Source organism: Primulina eburnea, chromosome 8 (genome assembly GCF_022965805.1).
Source record: "Primulina eburnea isolate SZY01 chromosome 8, ASM2296580v1, whole genome shotgun sequence".
Taxonomy (NCBI): Eukaryota; Viridiplantae; Streptophyta; class Magnoliopsida; order Lamiales; family Gesneriaceae; genus Primulina; species Primulina eburnea.
The window spans coordinates 42,647,976-42,666,342 of NC_133108.1; the positions used below are offsets into that span (position 1 = coordinate 42,647,976).

At 33.0% G+C, this 18,367-nt stretch overlaps 2 protein-coding genes across 16 annotated transcripts; one reads left to right on the forward strand and one right to left on the reverse strand.

The window, feature by feature from the left end:
* Positions 1-2,427: 2,427 nt before the first annotated feature.
* LOC140839973 (lysM domain receptor-like kinase 3) lies at positions 2,428-8,020 on the reverse strand. Its single transcript, XM_073207004.1, has 2 exons — positions 6,087-8,020; positions 2,428-2,550 (listed from the first exon to the last, which is right to left on the reverse strand). The coding sequence occupies exon 1, from the start codon at positions 7,449-7,451 to the stop codon at positions 6,153-6,155; it is 1,299 nt and encodes a 432-aa protein (XP_073063105.1). The 5' UTR covers positions 7,452-8,020; the 3' UTR covers positions 2,428-2,550; positions 6,087-6,152.
* Positions 8,021-11,193: 3,173 nt separating this feature from the next.
* Positions 11,194-16,474, forward strand: LOC140839974 (ATPase GET3C-like). Of its 15 annotated transcripts, XR_012119816.1 has the most exons (11): positions 11,197-11,558; positions 11,839-11,878; positions 11,964-12,292; positions 12,390-12,451; positions 13,181-13,249; positions 13,324-13,389; positions 15,031-15,105; positions 15,199-15,305; positions 15,538-15,624; positions 15,753-15,907; positions 15,985-16,474. XR_012119816.1 is itself a non-coding variant. In XM_073207009.1 (9 exons), the coding sequence occupies exons 6-8, from the start codon at positions 15,294-15,296 to the stop codon at positions 15,888-15,890; spliced, it is 237 nt and encodes a 78-aa protein (XP_073063110.1). In that variant the 5' UTR covers positions 11,240-11,558; positions 11,839-11,878; positions 11,964-12,292; positions 12,390-12,451; positions 13,181-13,389; positions 15,199-15,293; the 3' UTR covers positions 15,891-15,907; positions 15,985-16,471. The 15 variants fall into 15 exon arrangements, 7 of the variants coding, with proteins under 7 accessions (XP_073063108.1, XP_073063107.1, XP_073063109.1 ...); XR_012119817.1 differs by lacking the exons at positions 15,538-15,624; positions 15,985-16,474 and having other exon boundaries at positions 15,673-15,765; XR_012119823.1 differs by lacking the exon at positions 15,031-15,105 and having other exon boundaries at positions 11,212-11,558; positions 15,199-15,624; positions 15,985-16,473.
* The last annotated feature ends 1,893 nt before the right edge of the window (positions 16,475-18,367 follow it).

The following is an 18,367-nucleotide window of genomic DNA, read 5'->3' on the forward strand; positions in this document are numbered from 1 at the left end:
TTATCAAAATAAAATTCGGTTCGAACCGACCGAATGCACACCCCTAAACATAATGGTTAGTAAACTACGATAGTAAGATAAATTATATTGAACAAGTCGTGTGTGACAAACTCGACCGAAAAGTTATTGATAAGAGAAATCAAAATCATAATAATTTATCAAACTCTCCACAAATTGTTAACTCCACTCTAGTTTGTGTTGTTATATTTAAAATGGACAAATCTAACCTTCAAGATACTTTATTTCATCACAAAAAAATTATTTAAAAAAAATTATATAATTTCAAATCCTTAATAGTATATGTTTAAGGTAAAAACTTGTGTGAGACGGTTTTACAAGTCGTATTTGTGAGACAGATCTCTTGTTTGGGTCATCCATGAAAAAATATTATTTTTTATTGTGAATATGGGTAGGGTTGACCCGTCTCACAGATTAGTATCCGTGAGACGGTCTCACATGAAACTCACTCTATGTTTAAATACCAAATTTTCATATTTTATTTTTTTTTCTTTCTTTCAATGTTATATTATATTTTTTCATCTCTAAGAATCTTGAGATGAAATTTTTTTAGATAATTTTAAAAAATAATAATAATTCAAGCAATACATTATAGAGTGAGTCTCATGTGAGACCGTCTCACGGATCATAATTGTGAGACGCGTCAACTCTACCCATATTCACAATAAAAAGTAATACTCTTAGCATAAAAAGTAATATTTTTTCATGGGTGACCCAAATAAGAGATCCGTCTCACAAATACGACCCGTGAGACCGTCTCACATAAGTTTTTGCCTACATTCTATTAGTGAAAAAACTAAGGCAAAAACTTGTGTGAGACGGTCTCACGGGTCGTATTTTGTGAGACGAATTTTTATTTGAATAATCCATGAAAAAGTAATATTTTTTATGCTAAGAGTATTACTTTTTATTGTGAATATGGGTAAATTTGACCCGTCTCACAGATTGTGATCCGTAAGACGGTCTCACATGAGACCTACTCAAAAACTAATAAATTAAGTCTTTACTTAGCTAATAATATTGTTTAAAAAATGACATATTTGTGATTATTTAATTTTATATTTGAGTTATTAATTTTTATTGAATTAATTTTTTTAGAGAAGATTGAATTATTTGTTTAGTTGTGCATAACCTGTGTAATGTAAGTATCTGAGATACAGATAATAAAAGTATGGCTTTAATTGTTATTATTCTTTAATGATTAACATCAATTTTTTCTTGTCATTTAAAAATTATACTTATTTAGAAATATTACAATAAGATAAGTTTATTTAAATTATTCTAATAAATTATATTACTTTATTGAGATGGAGAAAATGGAAAGAATGGTATTTTAGGATTATTAAACTAAAAAAGGCTATAATGTATAATAGAAGGCTATAAACTATTTTTAAATATTCAGATGATATTAGTTTTACATTGTCATTACGTTATTTTTTAGTTTATTTGTGAAACTTCAATGATTTTACTTTCGGATTGCATAAGGCTTCGATCAGTCGAGACATCTAGTCGATCCTTGTTTGAAAGACGACTACTCTATGGGGGGAGCGTTATGCTTAACACTCTTAGCTAGATCATGTGTTGAAGAAGATCCTATGCTTAGCCATCAATGGATGATGTCCTCAATTCTTGCTAGAATGGTTTGATCAAAGAAATCATAGCAAATTTATTTCTAATATGATGAGCTATGTTCTGCACATGTTCTACATTCCTTGAAGAAAGGGTACTCAAATTTTACTTCATTTATGTGCATTTATGTATTTATCTAGTTGAAACGTAAAGTGATGCATAATTTAATTAGAATGGATTTTTTAATATTGAGTGAACTTGAAATATATTCTTATTAACATGAAATATTATGTAAATATATAAAAATATATTTAAATATTACTGTTTTACTTCTCTAAACAACAAAAATATATTTGAAATCTTTTAATCCAAACTCCATATCCAATTAGATCTTTGAGTAGTTCTTGTTTTATTAGTAGGAAAACAATGTCATTGATTTATCATTCTTAATTGAGTGTAGATATTAATGGACACTAAGAATTTATTTATATGATTTTTTTTTCTGAGAGCAATGTCCAAACAATATATGATAAATATGTTGCCCGACGCTTCCACATCACACGTATTCTGTACAATAGAGAATGTGATGTTATTGACAAGAGATGCCAAAATCGTTGTCCTCATTACTTTGGGACAACATATAATAATATTTATCCAATAGCGAAATATTATGATTCATTAAAAATATGTAGAAATGCGTTGAGAAATAGCTGTTTATATAGAATGTTGGTATAAAATTAGGAAAAAATCTGATCTGATAAGCCATACCAGAATATTTATGTCTCGACCTTAATAATATAAATTTTAGTAAGTATCTTGTGAGACGGTCTAACAAATCTTTATCTGTTCACAATAAAAAGTAATATTCTTAGCATAAAAAGTAATATTTTTTCATGGATGACCCAAATAAGATATATGTCTCACGAAATACGACCCGTAAGACTGTTTCACACTAATTTTTTCCTATCTATATATATATAAAAGCAGAGTTTTTGTCAAAAATAGTAATTTCCCGCCAAAATGTCATTTCTAAAAAAAGAAAATATTGATATACGTGTACTGCAATAAATTAACACTTTAATTATTGTTTGCATTGATTGTATCAATTCACTTAATTCAATTTTAATTTAATTAATTTTTATATTAATTCAAATTTAATTTATGTATTATATGTTTTTATTTTTTTACTCAAATATATATATATATATATATATATATATATATATATATATATATATATATATATATATATATATAAACATAGTTTTTGTCAAAAATAGTAATTTCCCGCAAAAATATCATTTTTAAAAAAGGAAAGATTTATCATGAATATTGACATGTATGTACTGCAATAAATGATCACTCCAATTATTGTTTACATTGATTATATCACTTCATTTAATTCAATTTTAAATTTAAATAATTTTTATATTACTTCAAATGATTTTATGTATGATATGTTTTTTTATTTTTTTACTCAAATTAAAACTAAACTTTATTGAAAATAAACTATATTAAAAATTTTGCATTGATTATATCAATCAGTTTAATTTAAAACTGCATAAATAAATTTAAAACAAATGGTTGCAATGTTCAGTATCACTCATGAGGTAAATCATTCAAAAATAATTTTTTCAATTTTAAGTAATTTTTCTGCCCAAGTTACTTACTGAAAAAGAAATACAATATCTAATTAGTTTATTTATTTTTTCTAAAATAAAATTGTTTGAGTGTTAAAAGTTATCACTACAACAAGGTTTTCCAATTAACATTAATTTATCATTTAGTAATCATAATTTTTTTTTATCCCAAAAACATATTATTTCAAAATTATCTTAATTTGAAAGAATTAATGCGTTGTAGTTTTCTTCCAAAACCATATGTATATTGTATAATTTAAATTCTCTTCCTCAAAATTCAAATAAGATAGCACAAAAAAACTAAAAGAGATAGATTCAAAATAGTTTCAAATTGACATTAAATTACTCTCAATAAATATATATATTACCCTCAATAATCAGAAATGTTTGACACTGAATGCATGCAATTCGAGATTTTCATAATTTAAAAGAGTTATGTATGGTATAATTCTGAGACCAGGGCTGTGGCCCAATGGTTCTCATCTGTATTGCCCATGCAAATGGCATGAGTTCGATCCCCCACCCCTTAGTTTAGGAATTCAAAAAAAAAAAAAATGTATGGTATAATTCTGTCAAGAGCATCCAATGTATAGTTTTTGTCCCTTGGGATGTCTTATTTGGATTTTAAATTATAAATAATGCAATATTTTATATTATATTAGAAATTATTTTTATTCTATTTATCTTACTAAATTTATCTAATCCAAAATTGAGTTGAATCTTTCCAAGATGTAATGTTAATTTAAATTTAGATTTGTTCGTTGTTATGAACTACCTGCATATGGAAACAACGAGAACAACTAGACATTAAGTTTGAAATATACCTTTCATGATCGAGAAGTAAAAAATATTATTCATCTATTTGTATAAAATTTTGATTATTACGTATTACTAATGTGATATTCTTCTATATGACAAAGTTCACAGATACATGATAATATAAAATTCCTGTAATGGAAATTATTAAACCAATTCTAAAGAATGTGAACATCTTATTAAAAAGCACCTCATAAAATATATTGACATTGTTTTGAAATACACATAATAAATTTTAATAAAATAACTTTTCTGTTTTATACATAATTAACTTATGATCACATGTTTCATTTTTCTTTCGAAATAATAGGCTGTTGTGTTTATTATGAAGAGATTTTGTAAATAAAATTGTTAGAATTAAAATTATTGTGGAGTTGCTAAGGAAAAACCAGTAGATGCTGGATTAGTACAAAACCAGTAGAACCAGTAGACGTTATAAAACAGAAGTACCTGTATCGCGCAAAATTGTTAGAATGAAGTTGCTAAGGAAAAACCAGTAGATGTTGGATTAGTACAAAACCAGTAGATATTGTAAAAACCAGAAGTACTGGTATCACACTAAAAACTTGCTCGAATAATTTCTTAGCTAAAACTAGAATTAGAATGATACAAAATTCGAAATATACACTAACAGAATCTTGCGTATCTCAAAATCTCTAAAATATTACCGTTGATTTATTAACATGATAGCAGCATTTATTGCTTCGTTAAATGCCATTAAATGCTATACAAGAACATTTAAGACGGTATACCATTTTTGGTATAAACTGCAACTGATTACTTTTGATGTATTCTGCAGGGTCCATTTTAATTAATAAAGCTGAACCACCAAAAGAAAAGAGCCGTTCAGTTTTTTAAACATTGAATAGAGCCTATATATGGAGATGAAGGATTTAGTGAAAGACTACCGTAGCATTGAGCAACTATCTGAATTGAAAAACATCATTTGAGCAATTGTTAGAACTTTCAGTTATTTAAAAGAGCTCAACACTGAAAAAGGCAGAACACGCTTCATTGCATACTGTTGATCATTGAGATCATATTGTGCTAGCTACTTCAGTCATATCTTCTTAAGCTATTCATTTCATCAATTCATTGATAGAAGAATTTGTAACTGGAAAAGAGTCTTTTCCAGAAGTTAAGATTATTCAAGAAGTTGAGTTGTAAAGCTAAGAGTTTCAATAGGCGAAGGGTAAGTCCTATTGAAGTGGGTGTGTACAATTGTTGTGTTGTATTCACCAAAATCTTTTAGTGATACCTTCTGGAAACAGAAGAAGGGGAGACGTAGAAGATACATCTTCGAACTTCCAGAAATAATCCTTGTGTTATCTACTGCTTTTCGGCTTTATCATTTTTCACCCACTAACCAAAAGATCGTTTTCCGCACATTATTTAGTGATCTGCTGGTTTTTATACTTGAACAAGAATCGTTAAAATCTCTAACAGGATTTTAGCACATCATTCGAAGAATTTAATAAGTTGGCTATTGAGCTTATTCAACCCCCCTTCTAAACTCAACCCGATCCTCAACAAAAATCACAACCCATTTGGATAAAGATATTGATGAAACAATTATTGTTATCATTCAAATGTGTCAAACATGTGTCATGTCACAAAATCGTTGGTGAATGTGGATTTAGACGAAATTACTGAATTTTTAAAAAAGTATTTTTCATTAATTTTAATGAATATGATTTAAAAATATTTTTTTGTCATATGTTAAACAATTATAATATGTAGCTTCTCGGAAATTAAAAAATTAAATTTGTATTAAGGTTGGTGGTCGATATCAATATATTAAACATGATAACAATCATGTCATTGCCTTAGGCTAACACAATCTAAAATTTTGATATATGATAGTGATTATTAGGCACAAAAATTAATCGACATGCGTTGTATTTAAGAAAGTTTTTTAAAATTAGCGAAAAAATAGTTTTATTTTTATTTTTTATAATTATATTATTTTGTTCAATTTAAATATCTAATCATTTTTCACCGATTTTTAAAAATATCAGCCCGTGCATCGCACGGGTTAAATACTAGTACAATTATAAACCAATAATATTATTGGATTTTTTTTTAAAAAAAATTGTCATGAAGCTACCTCTATCTGGGTGCCAATGAGACTGAAATCTCAGTGGGGACCTTAACCCGGTCGGCCCAAATTCTCGATGTCAAATAAAGCTTCGATATCTTACCCGAGACCCATTTCATTTCGGGTCTTTTATCCGGATCCTCTTGCACGCATTGCAACGCCACACGTGTCAGCCTCTCCGCTACCTCCACCGGGAAAGAATCCTTCAGCCTTCTATCTACCCACCGTCTCAATCTCCCCTCCACCCCCTCGTCGCCACCGCCATCCACTACCTCCCTGGCCGTATCGATCACCGATGTCCTACTGTAACTACCGTTTATCAACTTGTACTTCACCGGCTCCTCTCCGGTTAACAGTTCAAGAATCACAACCCCAAATGCGTAAACATCGGACTTCTGGGTCGCCACGCCGGTGGACTGGAACTCCGGCGACATGTACCCTCTAACGCCCTCGAATTTCCTATCCGCCGCGGCCGCATCTGGCCTCCCCTCCCCCATCGTCTCGCCGCAAAGCTCCGCCGCACCGAAATGGCAAATCTTGGCATTGAAAGAAGGCTCGGTAACAATAATTCCGCTGCTCTTTATGTGCTTGTGGATCATAGCAATGTTTAATCCCGCCGTATTATGTATATAATCAAGCCCATGAGCTATATCCGTGGAAATCTGAATACGCGACATCCAGGTCGAAAGAATTGTAAAATCCAGATTCATCTTGTTCCTCAGGCAGACACCCAAGTCCGATCCTTTCACGAATTCATACACGAGGTAAATATACTCGCCGGAAATGGAAACTCCGAGGAGCTTGACTATGCTTGTGAAGTGGCTTCTGCTTATCACCGACAGCTTCTGTTGTACATCCGAACTCGACATGGATTTAAGGAGCTTGCGCCGGAAAACAACGACGTCTTTCCCTTTCAGAACGCAGCGCCAGGACTGGGAAGAAGAGGAGGAGGAGGAGAACCTCTTGCCGAGAAAATTATTCGTGGCGGCGCGGATTTCGGAGAAGTCGTAAATTGTGGTGCTTTCAGGGAGGTTGTCCAGGAGGCTGGACAAGGAGGTGCGGCTGTCGGCAGAGGTAGTGGCAATGGACGTATCAAGCCTGTAGGTGGTGGAGGAAGACAGGGAGGTGGTGGTGTTGAAAGGATTCGACAGGCGACCCGCCGGGAAGCTCGAAGAAGACGTTGATGAGGGTTTGTCCGCATGTAATCTGGACGATGATTTTCTTCGGGCTGCCGGAGATGAACTGGTGCGTCGAGGAGTCGGACTCGGTCCCGGCTCGGATGCTTTGATCGCCATTTTCGTCTTACACATAACAAAGCAAGATCTTGAAATCCGCGATGCGTATCCGAAAAAGTGGGAAGAATTGGTGGGAATTTAGGGTTGATGGATTCATAGAGAGATCGAAGATTCAACCCAAAATTCAGCGTGGAAAGGAAGGATTCAATGAGATTTAAAATAGACTGGTCTAGTATTCCATTGGAAATATAGCTTTAAAAACTTAAAACAAGAGGGATGGCTCCGCGTTGTATTGGTTAGTCAGAGGTGAAAATAAATAAATATGTGATTTAGACAGCACTCGCCAAAAATTATTGTTCACAGCTTAATTATCATTAACATTTTAACTTTACTTGACTCGATTTAAATATTGTCTTAAATTTTCAGATTATTTTAATTTTCAACATATATTCAGAATAAATTTTTTTGTGAGACAATATCATTGATTTATTTACGACGATTTACCTCGATCTATTTCTGAAGAAGCCACGAGCGTTTGCACCAGAGGTAGAGATAGAGGAGGTAGAATTTGATATATGTATATAATATGAAAAGAGAACTTACGGGAATAAGACGAAGGAAAAGGGGGCCGGAACAGAGGACGTGAGTTCGCTGGAGAAATAGCAGGAGACGCCTGAATCTGGGAAGAGGAGAACGACAATGCAAGAATGCAAAAGTGTGAAATGAGGTAAGCCAGCTTTATTTAGTTAAATAGACCTTTTAATTTTTTTTCCACAACTCAAATCACTTATATTTAAATAAAACTGGAATCCAAAAATGTAGAACTTTAATTTTTTTTTTTGCATTATTTTCAAATTTTCTTGATATCAATTATTTCAACAAAAATCATCCGATGATTTTTTGTAAATAACTATAACAACAAGTCCTTAAAAAAAATCACTCAAATCTTGCACCCTAATATTTTGATTTAATGAATCAAATAAATTAACAGGAAATTATTTTATCAAAATTTACAAACCACTGGAAAATATGATAGAAAAAGTATATAATAAGAAAATAGAAGGAAAATTACCCCATATTTATTAAAGTATAAATAAAGTAATTTAAGGCAAAATAGCAGTCTTTGGAAGAGATATATGTCCACACGTGACTTTGGGAAGCTAAAGTAAATAGTTTCACGGACAAGTTGTTAGTTGATATTTAATAAGTTAATTTTGCTATTCTTATCATTCTCTCCGATACAAATTCAACTCAGAAGCTTCTACCAAAATCAATACATTGAATATTTACAATCAATCAAAAAATATTATTGACTTTTGACTTAAAAAGCTAATTATATATCTATAGATACGATTTTACTTATACAAAAGTGATTTTAATAACAAGTTAATGTTACAATCAATTATTTCAAACACTATTCGTTTCCTGAACATTCACTTCTAATTTTTTTTATTTCTTCGGAATCCTATAAATTTAATCACCTCTTCAAATCATAATATATTGCAAACACTCTAAAATAATGGGATGACTATATTTTCCTTTTATGATAATTAAAACTAATTATGTTGTAGACCAAATGCTTTTTTTTTAAAATAATGTAAATACTTTGTCAAACCCATGATATTAGAGTCTTGTTGGCACAAGTATGGTCAGAAGAATAAGATATTGATACAAATTATTGTTTCTAACATTGTTTAACTCAAAGTTGACAATAATTTTAGTTACAAATCACTACGTTAATCATAATTTTCAATTAGTATCCTACTTTTACACGTAATTAAATCGAATCGTGACATAGAGAATAATTATGGTTTGCAAGCGGCAATAAAAATATGGGTTTGGTCGTTTTTTATCTTCTCGGACTTCTTGTTTTTTTGGTTCGTGCAAAGAAGTTTTTTAATACGTTGTCCTTGTAGAGTTAACCATTCATTTGTTACCGGTTTATTTCATCCTACTATGTAGATATTGCCTTCATGATAGGATAGATGACCAAGATTTGCCCATGTATATATAGGATCCATTTTTTTTAGAAATTGTATGTGTAGTAAGATCTTACTTGTTGAAATGAAGCGAGGATAATGCTCACATAAGTAAGATCTCATCTATCATTCTTTACCCAAAAGTATGAACGGATTCTGGGAATGGTGAAGATTATTGTTTCTGATTTAGTCATTTATTGCGAATGATTAATACACGAGAGGAGTTTAATTTCACATGTTAGTTTATTGCTTAGCTTATCCATTATGCCCCAAATATGACAAAATATTCACATAGTGGAACAACTCACGGTGGAAAGTGGAAACAAGGAAAGTTTGGCTTAATGCAAACGTGTGCTTATTGACTAGTGGTTGCTTTTTCTGACTTGTATTTCCACCAAATTTGCAATCTTGAAATTTCCAATACTTATATGCTATCATTGTCCATACTTTTGAATTCATAAAAGCATTATACCTAGTTATAATCATGATTAATGATTATAAGAAAAAATATGAAGATAATTAATCAGGTTGAAATTGTGTAGGTTAGTTGTTGGAGAAGTTGGTGAAAAATCCTCAATGTGGAAACGTGGTACTAAAAAAGTACCCAGAGACTGAACACAAAAAAAAATCGACGGCTGAGAACTGAAGGCCAATTTCCCGTTAGTTTTAATTGGTTTGCCAGTGTTGAAATTAAGTAGCAAAATAAGACGTTAGCTTTAGTCAAACTCGTGCATGTTTTCATTTTCATTAATTATTTAACAAGAAATGTTATAAGTAAAACGAGATTACATATTATTTTTGAGATTATAAAACTATCCCAAATATATTTTTGAAATTAAACTGAATTTGAGATAGTTTGATATATACCGTAACTCTTAGATAAGAATTGTACAGAACATTGATTACGATAATGTAATATTTTCTCCATTTCCTACTGTTCTTAACAACCGGTATATGAAGTGGGAATGGCGGATAGAAATAATTTCGAAAAAATTATTTGATAAATTAATTTGCAGAACTAATTATCCATTTTCCTCAAAATCTGTTGTTGTTGTTATTGCTTCGTGATAAATTATTGGAACATGTTTCATCACAAACGTACAAATTCACTTAATGTCTTCATATAATCGGCAACAAGTATTGAAACTCAAAGTCATTAGGTATCTTCTCAACAATGGCGGATGCTTTGCCAATGCGTGCCATTGATTTCCTCACGGAACCAGAGTGGGCAACTGCTGGCAGATCCACTCCACGAGAGACTCTATGTCCTGCGCAAAATCATGCATGTTTCTTAGCAGAAGCTCCGGGATCGCTATCGCCCCAAGAATCCATCGTCCCCCCTCCACATGATGATTGTGTTCACTTAGTGAAAAATTATTTTCAGAAATATGCTTTAAAATATTATTTTTTTTCATATCGCATGTAAATTATTTTTTGTCATGTATGACAATTTTTTAGAGAAAACATTATGGATTATATTAAATTTTAGAATTTTAAAGATATTTTTCTAATGTATTTTTTATAATTAGTTAGAGATTATATAATAAATTTGTAAACATTTGGTCCAGGAAATCCTCCTATATTCTCATCTGATATTGAGAAAATTATATTTTTCTCATGTAATTTGCATATATTTTTTTATATTTTGGTTTGATTTTATTGTCAATTTACAATTTTTGATCTTCTATATTTCAATTTTTAATAAATATTAATTTATTTTTTTGCCAGAATGCTTACGTGGCTTAGGACATGACAACAATATCTGAATTCAGGCCAACAATATTATATATCGCATCATATTTTTATTGTTTTATATAATATCATTATTATTTTTTATGTCAGATCTGTGATAAATAACGATTAAATTGAAAAAAAAATTAACAGAATAACAAAAAATGAAAAGCGGATTTTTCTTACTGACGGCCCTATTCTGTTAATGTGGGCCTTGTAAACTTTTCACGGCCCATTTAGTTTGCCAATACTCTCTTCGACTTCGTGTTTCTTCTCCTCGCAAAAAAGCTGCTGTCTGCAGGATTTGCGGAAACATGAAAAATGACCATGTCTTCTCTTTTCAATCGCGTATCGAAATCCCAGTTCCGCACCTCTTCATCTGCTAAAATCAGTGAAACTTTTTTAAGCTACTTCGATTCTCATGTCTACCCAAAGCAGCTAACCCAGTTCCAAGGTTTACGCTTGAATACAAGTAAGCATCTTTTTGTGTGTGTACATTTTCGTGTTTGTTTCTCGTGGGTATATGACATATTTTCTTAATTCAATTTCGAGTTCTAGTGCCCGTTTCTGGCTTGTCTATTAAGTGTGTCTGTGGACGTGTTAATTCCAACGGGGATGAATGTGTTCACGATTGCTTTTAGTTTCTTTCCATTGTAGTGTCTATGGTTGTTGATGATATTGTGTTTTGGGGTAGAAAAGGAATGGATAATATGGTGTTGTGAGGTATAAATGTTATGTTTTTGACATTACAGATAGAATCGGTGCTGCCAATGCAATAAATTGATTATTATGGTAATCAATCCAATGCTGCCAATGCAATAAACTGATAATCATGGCAATGTTTTTTATGCTAATTAATTTGTTTCGGTGTTGCTAGAGGGGTGTGGTGCTTGGTATGTCATATCAACCTACCTTTGGTCTGACAAGATGTGGATTTCGAATGAGCCAGCGCCGGATAATTTCATAAATCTAGAGTACATTTTATTTTGCAGCGAGATCTTTTGTGACTACTGCTCTGGAAGAAGTTACTGGATTTGATGAGATGAATTTGGGGTGCAGAGGAAGTATTACATGTTAGGTGGGAAAGGAGGTGTTGGAAAAACAAGTTGTGCAGCGTCTCTGGATGTAAAATTTTCCAACCATGGCCATCCAACTATTGTTATTTCTACCGACCCTGCTCACTCATTAAGTGATTCTTTTGATCAAGTAATGACTTTCATTTCCTGTATTTTCTTGATGTTTTAGTCAGAAATTGTAACTCGTACAGACAGTGTCATATAATCCAATTGTGGTTTGCTCACAGCATTTAACTGGAGGGGTGCTTGTTTGAGGCAAGGCATGGAATCTCCTCTTTATGCCCTTCAGGTATCCATATTTGAATCAAAAAACGTGCTTTAGATCTCATGTTCCATTTACTTGTTTTAGCGGATATGACATGATGTAGTCTCATTACTGTCAAAGGTAAACCCAGTGAGAATGAGGGAAGAATTTCAATCTGCTAGTCAACATGGTGAAAGCATTGTTAAACATTTTATGGATTCTATGGGCCTTGGAGTGCTCGCAGAGCAGTTGAAAGAAAACACTGTTGATTTATCTTTATCTTCATAATCCTTGCACTTAACCCAGTCTTTTTTGTTATTGTTTGAAACCATATGTCTCTAAAGTTTGAGCATTTGTAGGTATCCTGTAAAAATTTTATACTTTATCATGTCCCATCTTTTGTAATTCAAAAAATTGAGGGTATATGTACCCGAAATTAATATTCATGGTGTACATATCCATGCTGGTCAAGTTTCAGGAAACATGTTTTAAAAAATAAACATCCAAGATCATATTTCCAGGGTGTACATATCCATGCTGGTCAAGTTTCAGGAAACATGTTTTAAAAAATAAACATCTAAGATCATATTAATGAATAGAGTTGGCCACTAGGAGTTTTGAACTCTTGACCTTCTGGCTCAGTTCAATGTTAAATATCACTGGTCTCAAAAGTCTGGTTTTGCAAATTGCTGTTGATGATATATTATTATCTTATTTGTGCAGACTCTAGATGTTATGTGTCATTGCTGTTGAAACTATGCAGTGATCTTGCAGGTTATGCAATTTGTGGAGTCACCAGAGTACTGTAGATTTAGTCGAAATGTTTTTTATATGGCTCCCACAGTAAGGAATTGTGTGTTTTCTTCTTTATTCCTTGTCTGGTGGCTGTGGAAGCATGGATAAACTGTTTGCTATAGGATCATACACTTCGATCGCTCTCGTTACCAGATTTCTTTGATGCATCCGTAGGCAAGATGACGAGGGTAAGTATACAGTTGTAGATGTGAAAATGTCAGTGACTCAGTGCATTGTAAGGCTTACTGTTTGATAATGATGTACCTACAAATTCTTGCATATTGGACACTTAGCATAAAAATTCGAGATTTTTCATTTTACTCCAATCAAATCTTCTTTACTTCCTACTAGTTGATAGATAATGAACATATGGTACCAAAACTTGAAATTCTTTTGCTTCTCCTCTGTCATACGCCAAGTTTTCTTTTACCGGTTCACAAAACCCAGGCTTCACGGTTTCTTTCTTCTTTGATTTTTGCCCCACATTTCTTCTAGTGTCAAAGCTACTTGATTACTGATACCATAAGTTTTGCCACTGGATTTTTTAAATATAATTTTGATCGAGGGTATTGAACTTCTTTTCTTCAGTCAGATCATTAGTGTACGTATGCCACTCACTTAGATGCTCATTATCCAAGTCAAAACTGTAACGTCCCAGATTTTACGACTATCCTCACTGTACCAAGCACGCACCCTAGAAAACTTCCCAAAAGGTTATTCATCCCAAAATTGCCCCAAGTCAAGCACGCTTAACTTTGAAGTTCTTATGTGATGAGCTACCGAAAAAAAGATCCACCTTCGTGATATGAGTAGTACAAATCAAATCTTTTAAGCCCTACAGTCCACTACATCGAACATTCTCGGAATCCCTCTCCTTCCGGTGTAAGAACGGTTCATTCATGTTCCCTCCACCTAGAAGCCTGCCAGGAGCCGCTCATTGTCCGTGCCACCTCATGGCACCGGCGATCACCCCCCGCCCTCTTCGGCCCCGGGCCTCACATGCCCACCAGCTTCCGCTTGGTTCGTCCCCGAATCACACCGTACTCGGAGAGGTCGGCTCTGATACCACTTGTAACGTCCCAGATTTGACGACTGTCCTCACTGTACCAAGACGAGTCTTTCCAGCATGCTTATGTCCTCACTCACACGCAACCTAGGAAACTTCTCAGGAGGTCATCCATCCCAAAATTGCCCCAAGTCAAGCACGCTTAACTTTGAAGTTCTTATGTGATGAGCTACCGAAAAGAAGATGCACATAGTCACATACGTGATATGAGTAGTACAAATCAAATCTTTTAAGCCCTCTTCAACTGTACAGTCCATTACATTGAACAGTCTCGGAATCCCTCTCCTTCTGGTGTAAGAACGGTTCATTCATGTTCCCTCCACCTAGAAGCCTGCCAGGAGCTGCTCATTGTCCGTGCCACCTCATGGCTCCGGCGATCACCCTCCGCTCTCTTCGGTCCCGAGCCTCACAAAAACAATTGCTCTCACTGTTACAACCGCCATTCCATCATCTTCTTAGTATTTATTCTGTAGCCTCGCTTCTCTTCTTGTCACAATTGAATGTACATCACAGCATCCTAAATTTATTTAATCTGTTCGAAGTTTTGTATTTCAAGAAATAATTGTTGAGGTTTCAAGCGATTCTGTTTTAAATAATTGAAATCCAATATTTCCTTTCATGTTGTAAGAGCCTCAAGTGGATGTGTTTGTGTTCTTTCTAAGTCGGTGTGTTTTACTTTTTCAAACAAACTGTATGAAAATATTGTGTGCTTCCACATAAGAGTCTTGACATTTTGACGATTAACTTTCCTGCTCTGGTTCAGCTAAAGAAGAAAATCACATCAGCTACTGCAGCCCTTAAATCAGTGCTTGGAAAAGGAGAGCCACAACAGGATGCTGTAAGATCAAGTCATTGTGCTTTTACTTGTTTTAATAAGGTTATTGCAGGTGGTTTTCTCATTAAATATTTGAAACTCATGTTTTTCCCTCAGTTCTGCATACTGACAAGCTAGAGCAACTCAGAGAAAGGATATCAAAAGTGCGAGATCTTTTCCGCAACTCCGAGACCACAGAGTTTGTGATTGTGATGATTCCATCTGTAATAACCTGATGATTTGTATTCTATTGTATTTTTCTCATAAAAGTTTTAAGCAAAATGGATTTTAGTTTCATGGTTTTTGCTCAAGTACGCTAGAACTATCATAAAATATGTATGTTAGTTTGCACCAGAAAGTAACATTTTTTCCTTTAAACGTAGAAGAATTTTAAAAAGGACCATTTTTCATACTGGTTATGACACTCTGTCACGATTGTGTCCATCATTGCTGAAGGAAAAAGTTCCAGTTCGAAGACTTGTTGTCGACGAACTGCTGCCTCAGTCAGCATCTGATTGCAAGTTCCGTGCAATGAAAACCAAGGTAAAATTTGCAGTGACTAATAATATTTTTTATGTTTCTTGGACCTAGAATTGGTGAAGATACGGGTCAATATGAGCATTCGGGAATCAGTGGCTATTGCAGTGAGATTTGGTATTTGTTGCTTTCAGGATCAGAATCCCGTTCTTGATATGATCCCAAAAGATCCTGAGTTAGCAAAGTTGGCACTAATTCGGTCACACCTGATGGATCTAGAAATAAGGAGCATCCCAGCTCTCAAGTTTATGGGCGATATGGTTCAGAGATGAATCCTTGCTTTCAAAAGGTTACTCATTCAAGTCACTTTTGGGATGTCTCTAAATACGTCATATTGGTTCTAAAACAACTGATATTTTCTGACAGATTTGCTTCTTTCACAAGATAGGACAGGGAAAGAAGAGCCGTTGGCATGTCTTTCTCATGTTTCAGGCACAAACACGGTGTGCATTACTAAAATATAAACTATTCTCAGTCCATTTTAGCTTGAGTTTTTAAGAAAACCGGTGACTAACACTTAATCCGGTAAGAAAACAACAGGACAGGTAGTCTTTTCAGTTTAGCTTATTGAGTTCGTGTTTGAGACATGAACAACTTCCCATCGGACCAGAAATTTATGGTGTTGGATACACCGGTCGGTTAACTGTGTCAAGAACTTATGTTTCACGACGGCGCTAAACTATCTTGTGGTCCTTGAAGAGATCCTTTCTGAGTTCAGGTTTCCTTCTTCATATGCTAGGGACGACATTTTGATACATTTTCCCATTTTGTTATCTGCCATCGACTATACATGAAAATGCAATTACATGATTAATTATAAACCATTTAACTAGAACCAAGGCCCAATATGTATAATGTGATCATGTATTGATCCAAAAAAGAAAAATAGTGTGTTATCAAATATTGTATTTAACATTCATAATTTGATATAAAAATATATGTGAACTCTATACGGGCACGCACATCTTATTTGGACATATAAAAGTTCACTGCTATTATGGAAAGAGTGAATCTTATGCGTCTCTCGGATTCTAATATGTGAGGCGGGTCAACTCTACCGATATCCACAATAAAAAATAATAATTTTTCATGGATGATCCAAATAAGAGATCCGGCTCACAAATACGATCCGTTAGATCGTTTCACACAAATTTTTACCTTATGGAAGATTTAAAACTTAAAATTTATCTTAGTAACCGAATAATTATTTTTTTCTTAAGTGAGAGATAATGAGTTTCTTGTCATTTGGATCGTCGCGAGTCGACCGCTCCTTTTTAATGAAACATATTAGTTGAGTTGGTAAGCTTCCGACCAATCGACCCGTTCCGTCTCGTCTCACCTAGTGGTAGGTTGCAGCGAGCCGCCTTGCTCTCGCCTGAAGAAGGGTCGCGGTTCGACTAGCTGGAACATCTCTGCGAATAATTGATTAATTGAATCGTAGACTTTGTTTGAAAAATCGTCAGATGGACACAATCGCAACCAGCTCATCCAGCATCTCCCACCGCCGACAAAACTGTGACACCTCCACTTGGCACTAAATTTACGTAGGCCCCCATCTTAGATTCCTTTGCGCAGTATACTATTTCTTTTTAAAAGTATTATTATTAAATTCTTTTCCGATCATCAAAATCAGTAAAGTAGTCTTTTGTGAGATGGTTTCACGAATATTTATCTGTGAGATGGGTCAATTTTATTGATATTCGCAATAAAATTAATAATCTTAGCATAAAAAATAACATTTTTTCATGAATAACTCAAATAAGATATCCGTCTAACAGAATATGACCTGTGAGACTGTGTCACACAAGTTTTTGCCAAATTAGTAATACTTAGCCCAATACTTTATCTACTGCCAATATATATATTTTTAAAACCAAATCGTCAAAATCAATCTTAATTGTTGTATTTACTAAAAAAAATATAATTTTAATTTCTAAAAATTCACGTAGAGATAATCAACCAAATGAGGTTTTCATGATTAATTCATGTAAAAATAACGAAATAAAATAATTTTATTCTATCAAAATAATTTGCATGTGTGGTACAATTCACGGACTGACCAAAATTATAGATATACGTGAGATCCCCGTACAATAATAGCTTTTAATTAACGAGTTTAAAAACAGTAACACAAAAAAAAAAAAAAAACAAAAGAAGATACGACACCCTCTATTTTCAAATTTATACTTGAGGTCAAATAATTACGAGGAATTTGAAAATTTTATATGAAATCTCAAATATTGATATTATTTTTTAAAATTCAATTTTAATTATACATTTTATTTGTTTTACTCAATAATAATAATAATAATAATAATAATAAGGGACGAGTGAGAGAGGGTAAAAGGACAAAGAAAGGGGAATCGCCGTCAGTTTGATAACAACAGCTTCTGAAAAATGAGAGCAGAGTTTAGATTCCCATTCCATTGTCCGCTTTCTTTGTTTTCTTTTTCCCTTACTCGTCTCCCGATATATACTCTCCCCCCATTCTAAGTCAAAGTCAATTTACTTTAATTCTATTTCAATCCAAATATATTTTTTATTCCAAAAATAATTAAAATACTTTTATGACTCTTTAAATTTGGAGAAAATTAGACTGATAACTTTAATTTCGAGTTAATTTTATGTTTTAGCTTCACTTATCAGTTATCACAAACGATAATCAGAAATAATACAGTTTTATGTATAATTAGATTCATAAATGAAACTTAACTTTTATTAGCTAAAGTTATTAACCAGTTTACATGAA

Bases quoted from the DNA above. Each gene is read 5' to 3' on its own strand.
- LOC140839973 (XM_073207004.1), bottom strand. From the start codon at position 7,451: ATGTGTAAGACGAAAATGGCGATCAAAGCATCCGAGCCGGGACCGAGT.
- LOC140839974 (XM_073207007.1), top strand. From the start codon at position 12,425: ATGGAATCTCCTCTTTATGCCCTTCAG. The intron at 12,452-13,180 runs GTATCCATATTT...GTGATCTTGCAG, and splicing joins CTCCTCTTTATGCCCTTCAG to GTTATGCAATTTGTGGAGTC. The intron at 15,106-15,198 runs GTAAGATCAAGT...TTTTTCCCTCAG, and splicing joins GAGAGCCACAACAGGATGCT to TTCTGCATACTGACAAGCTA.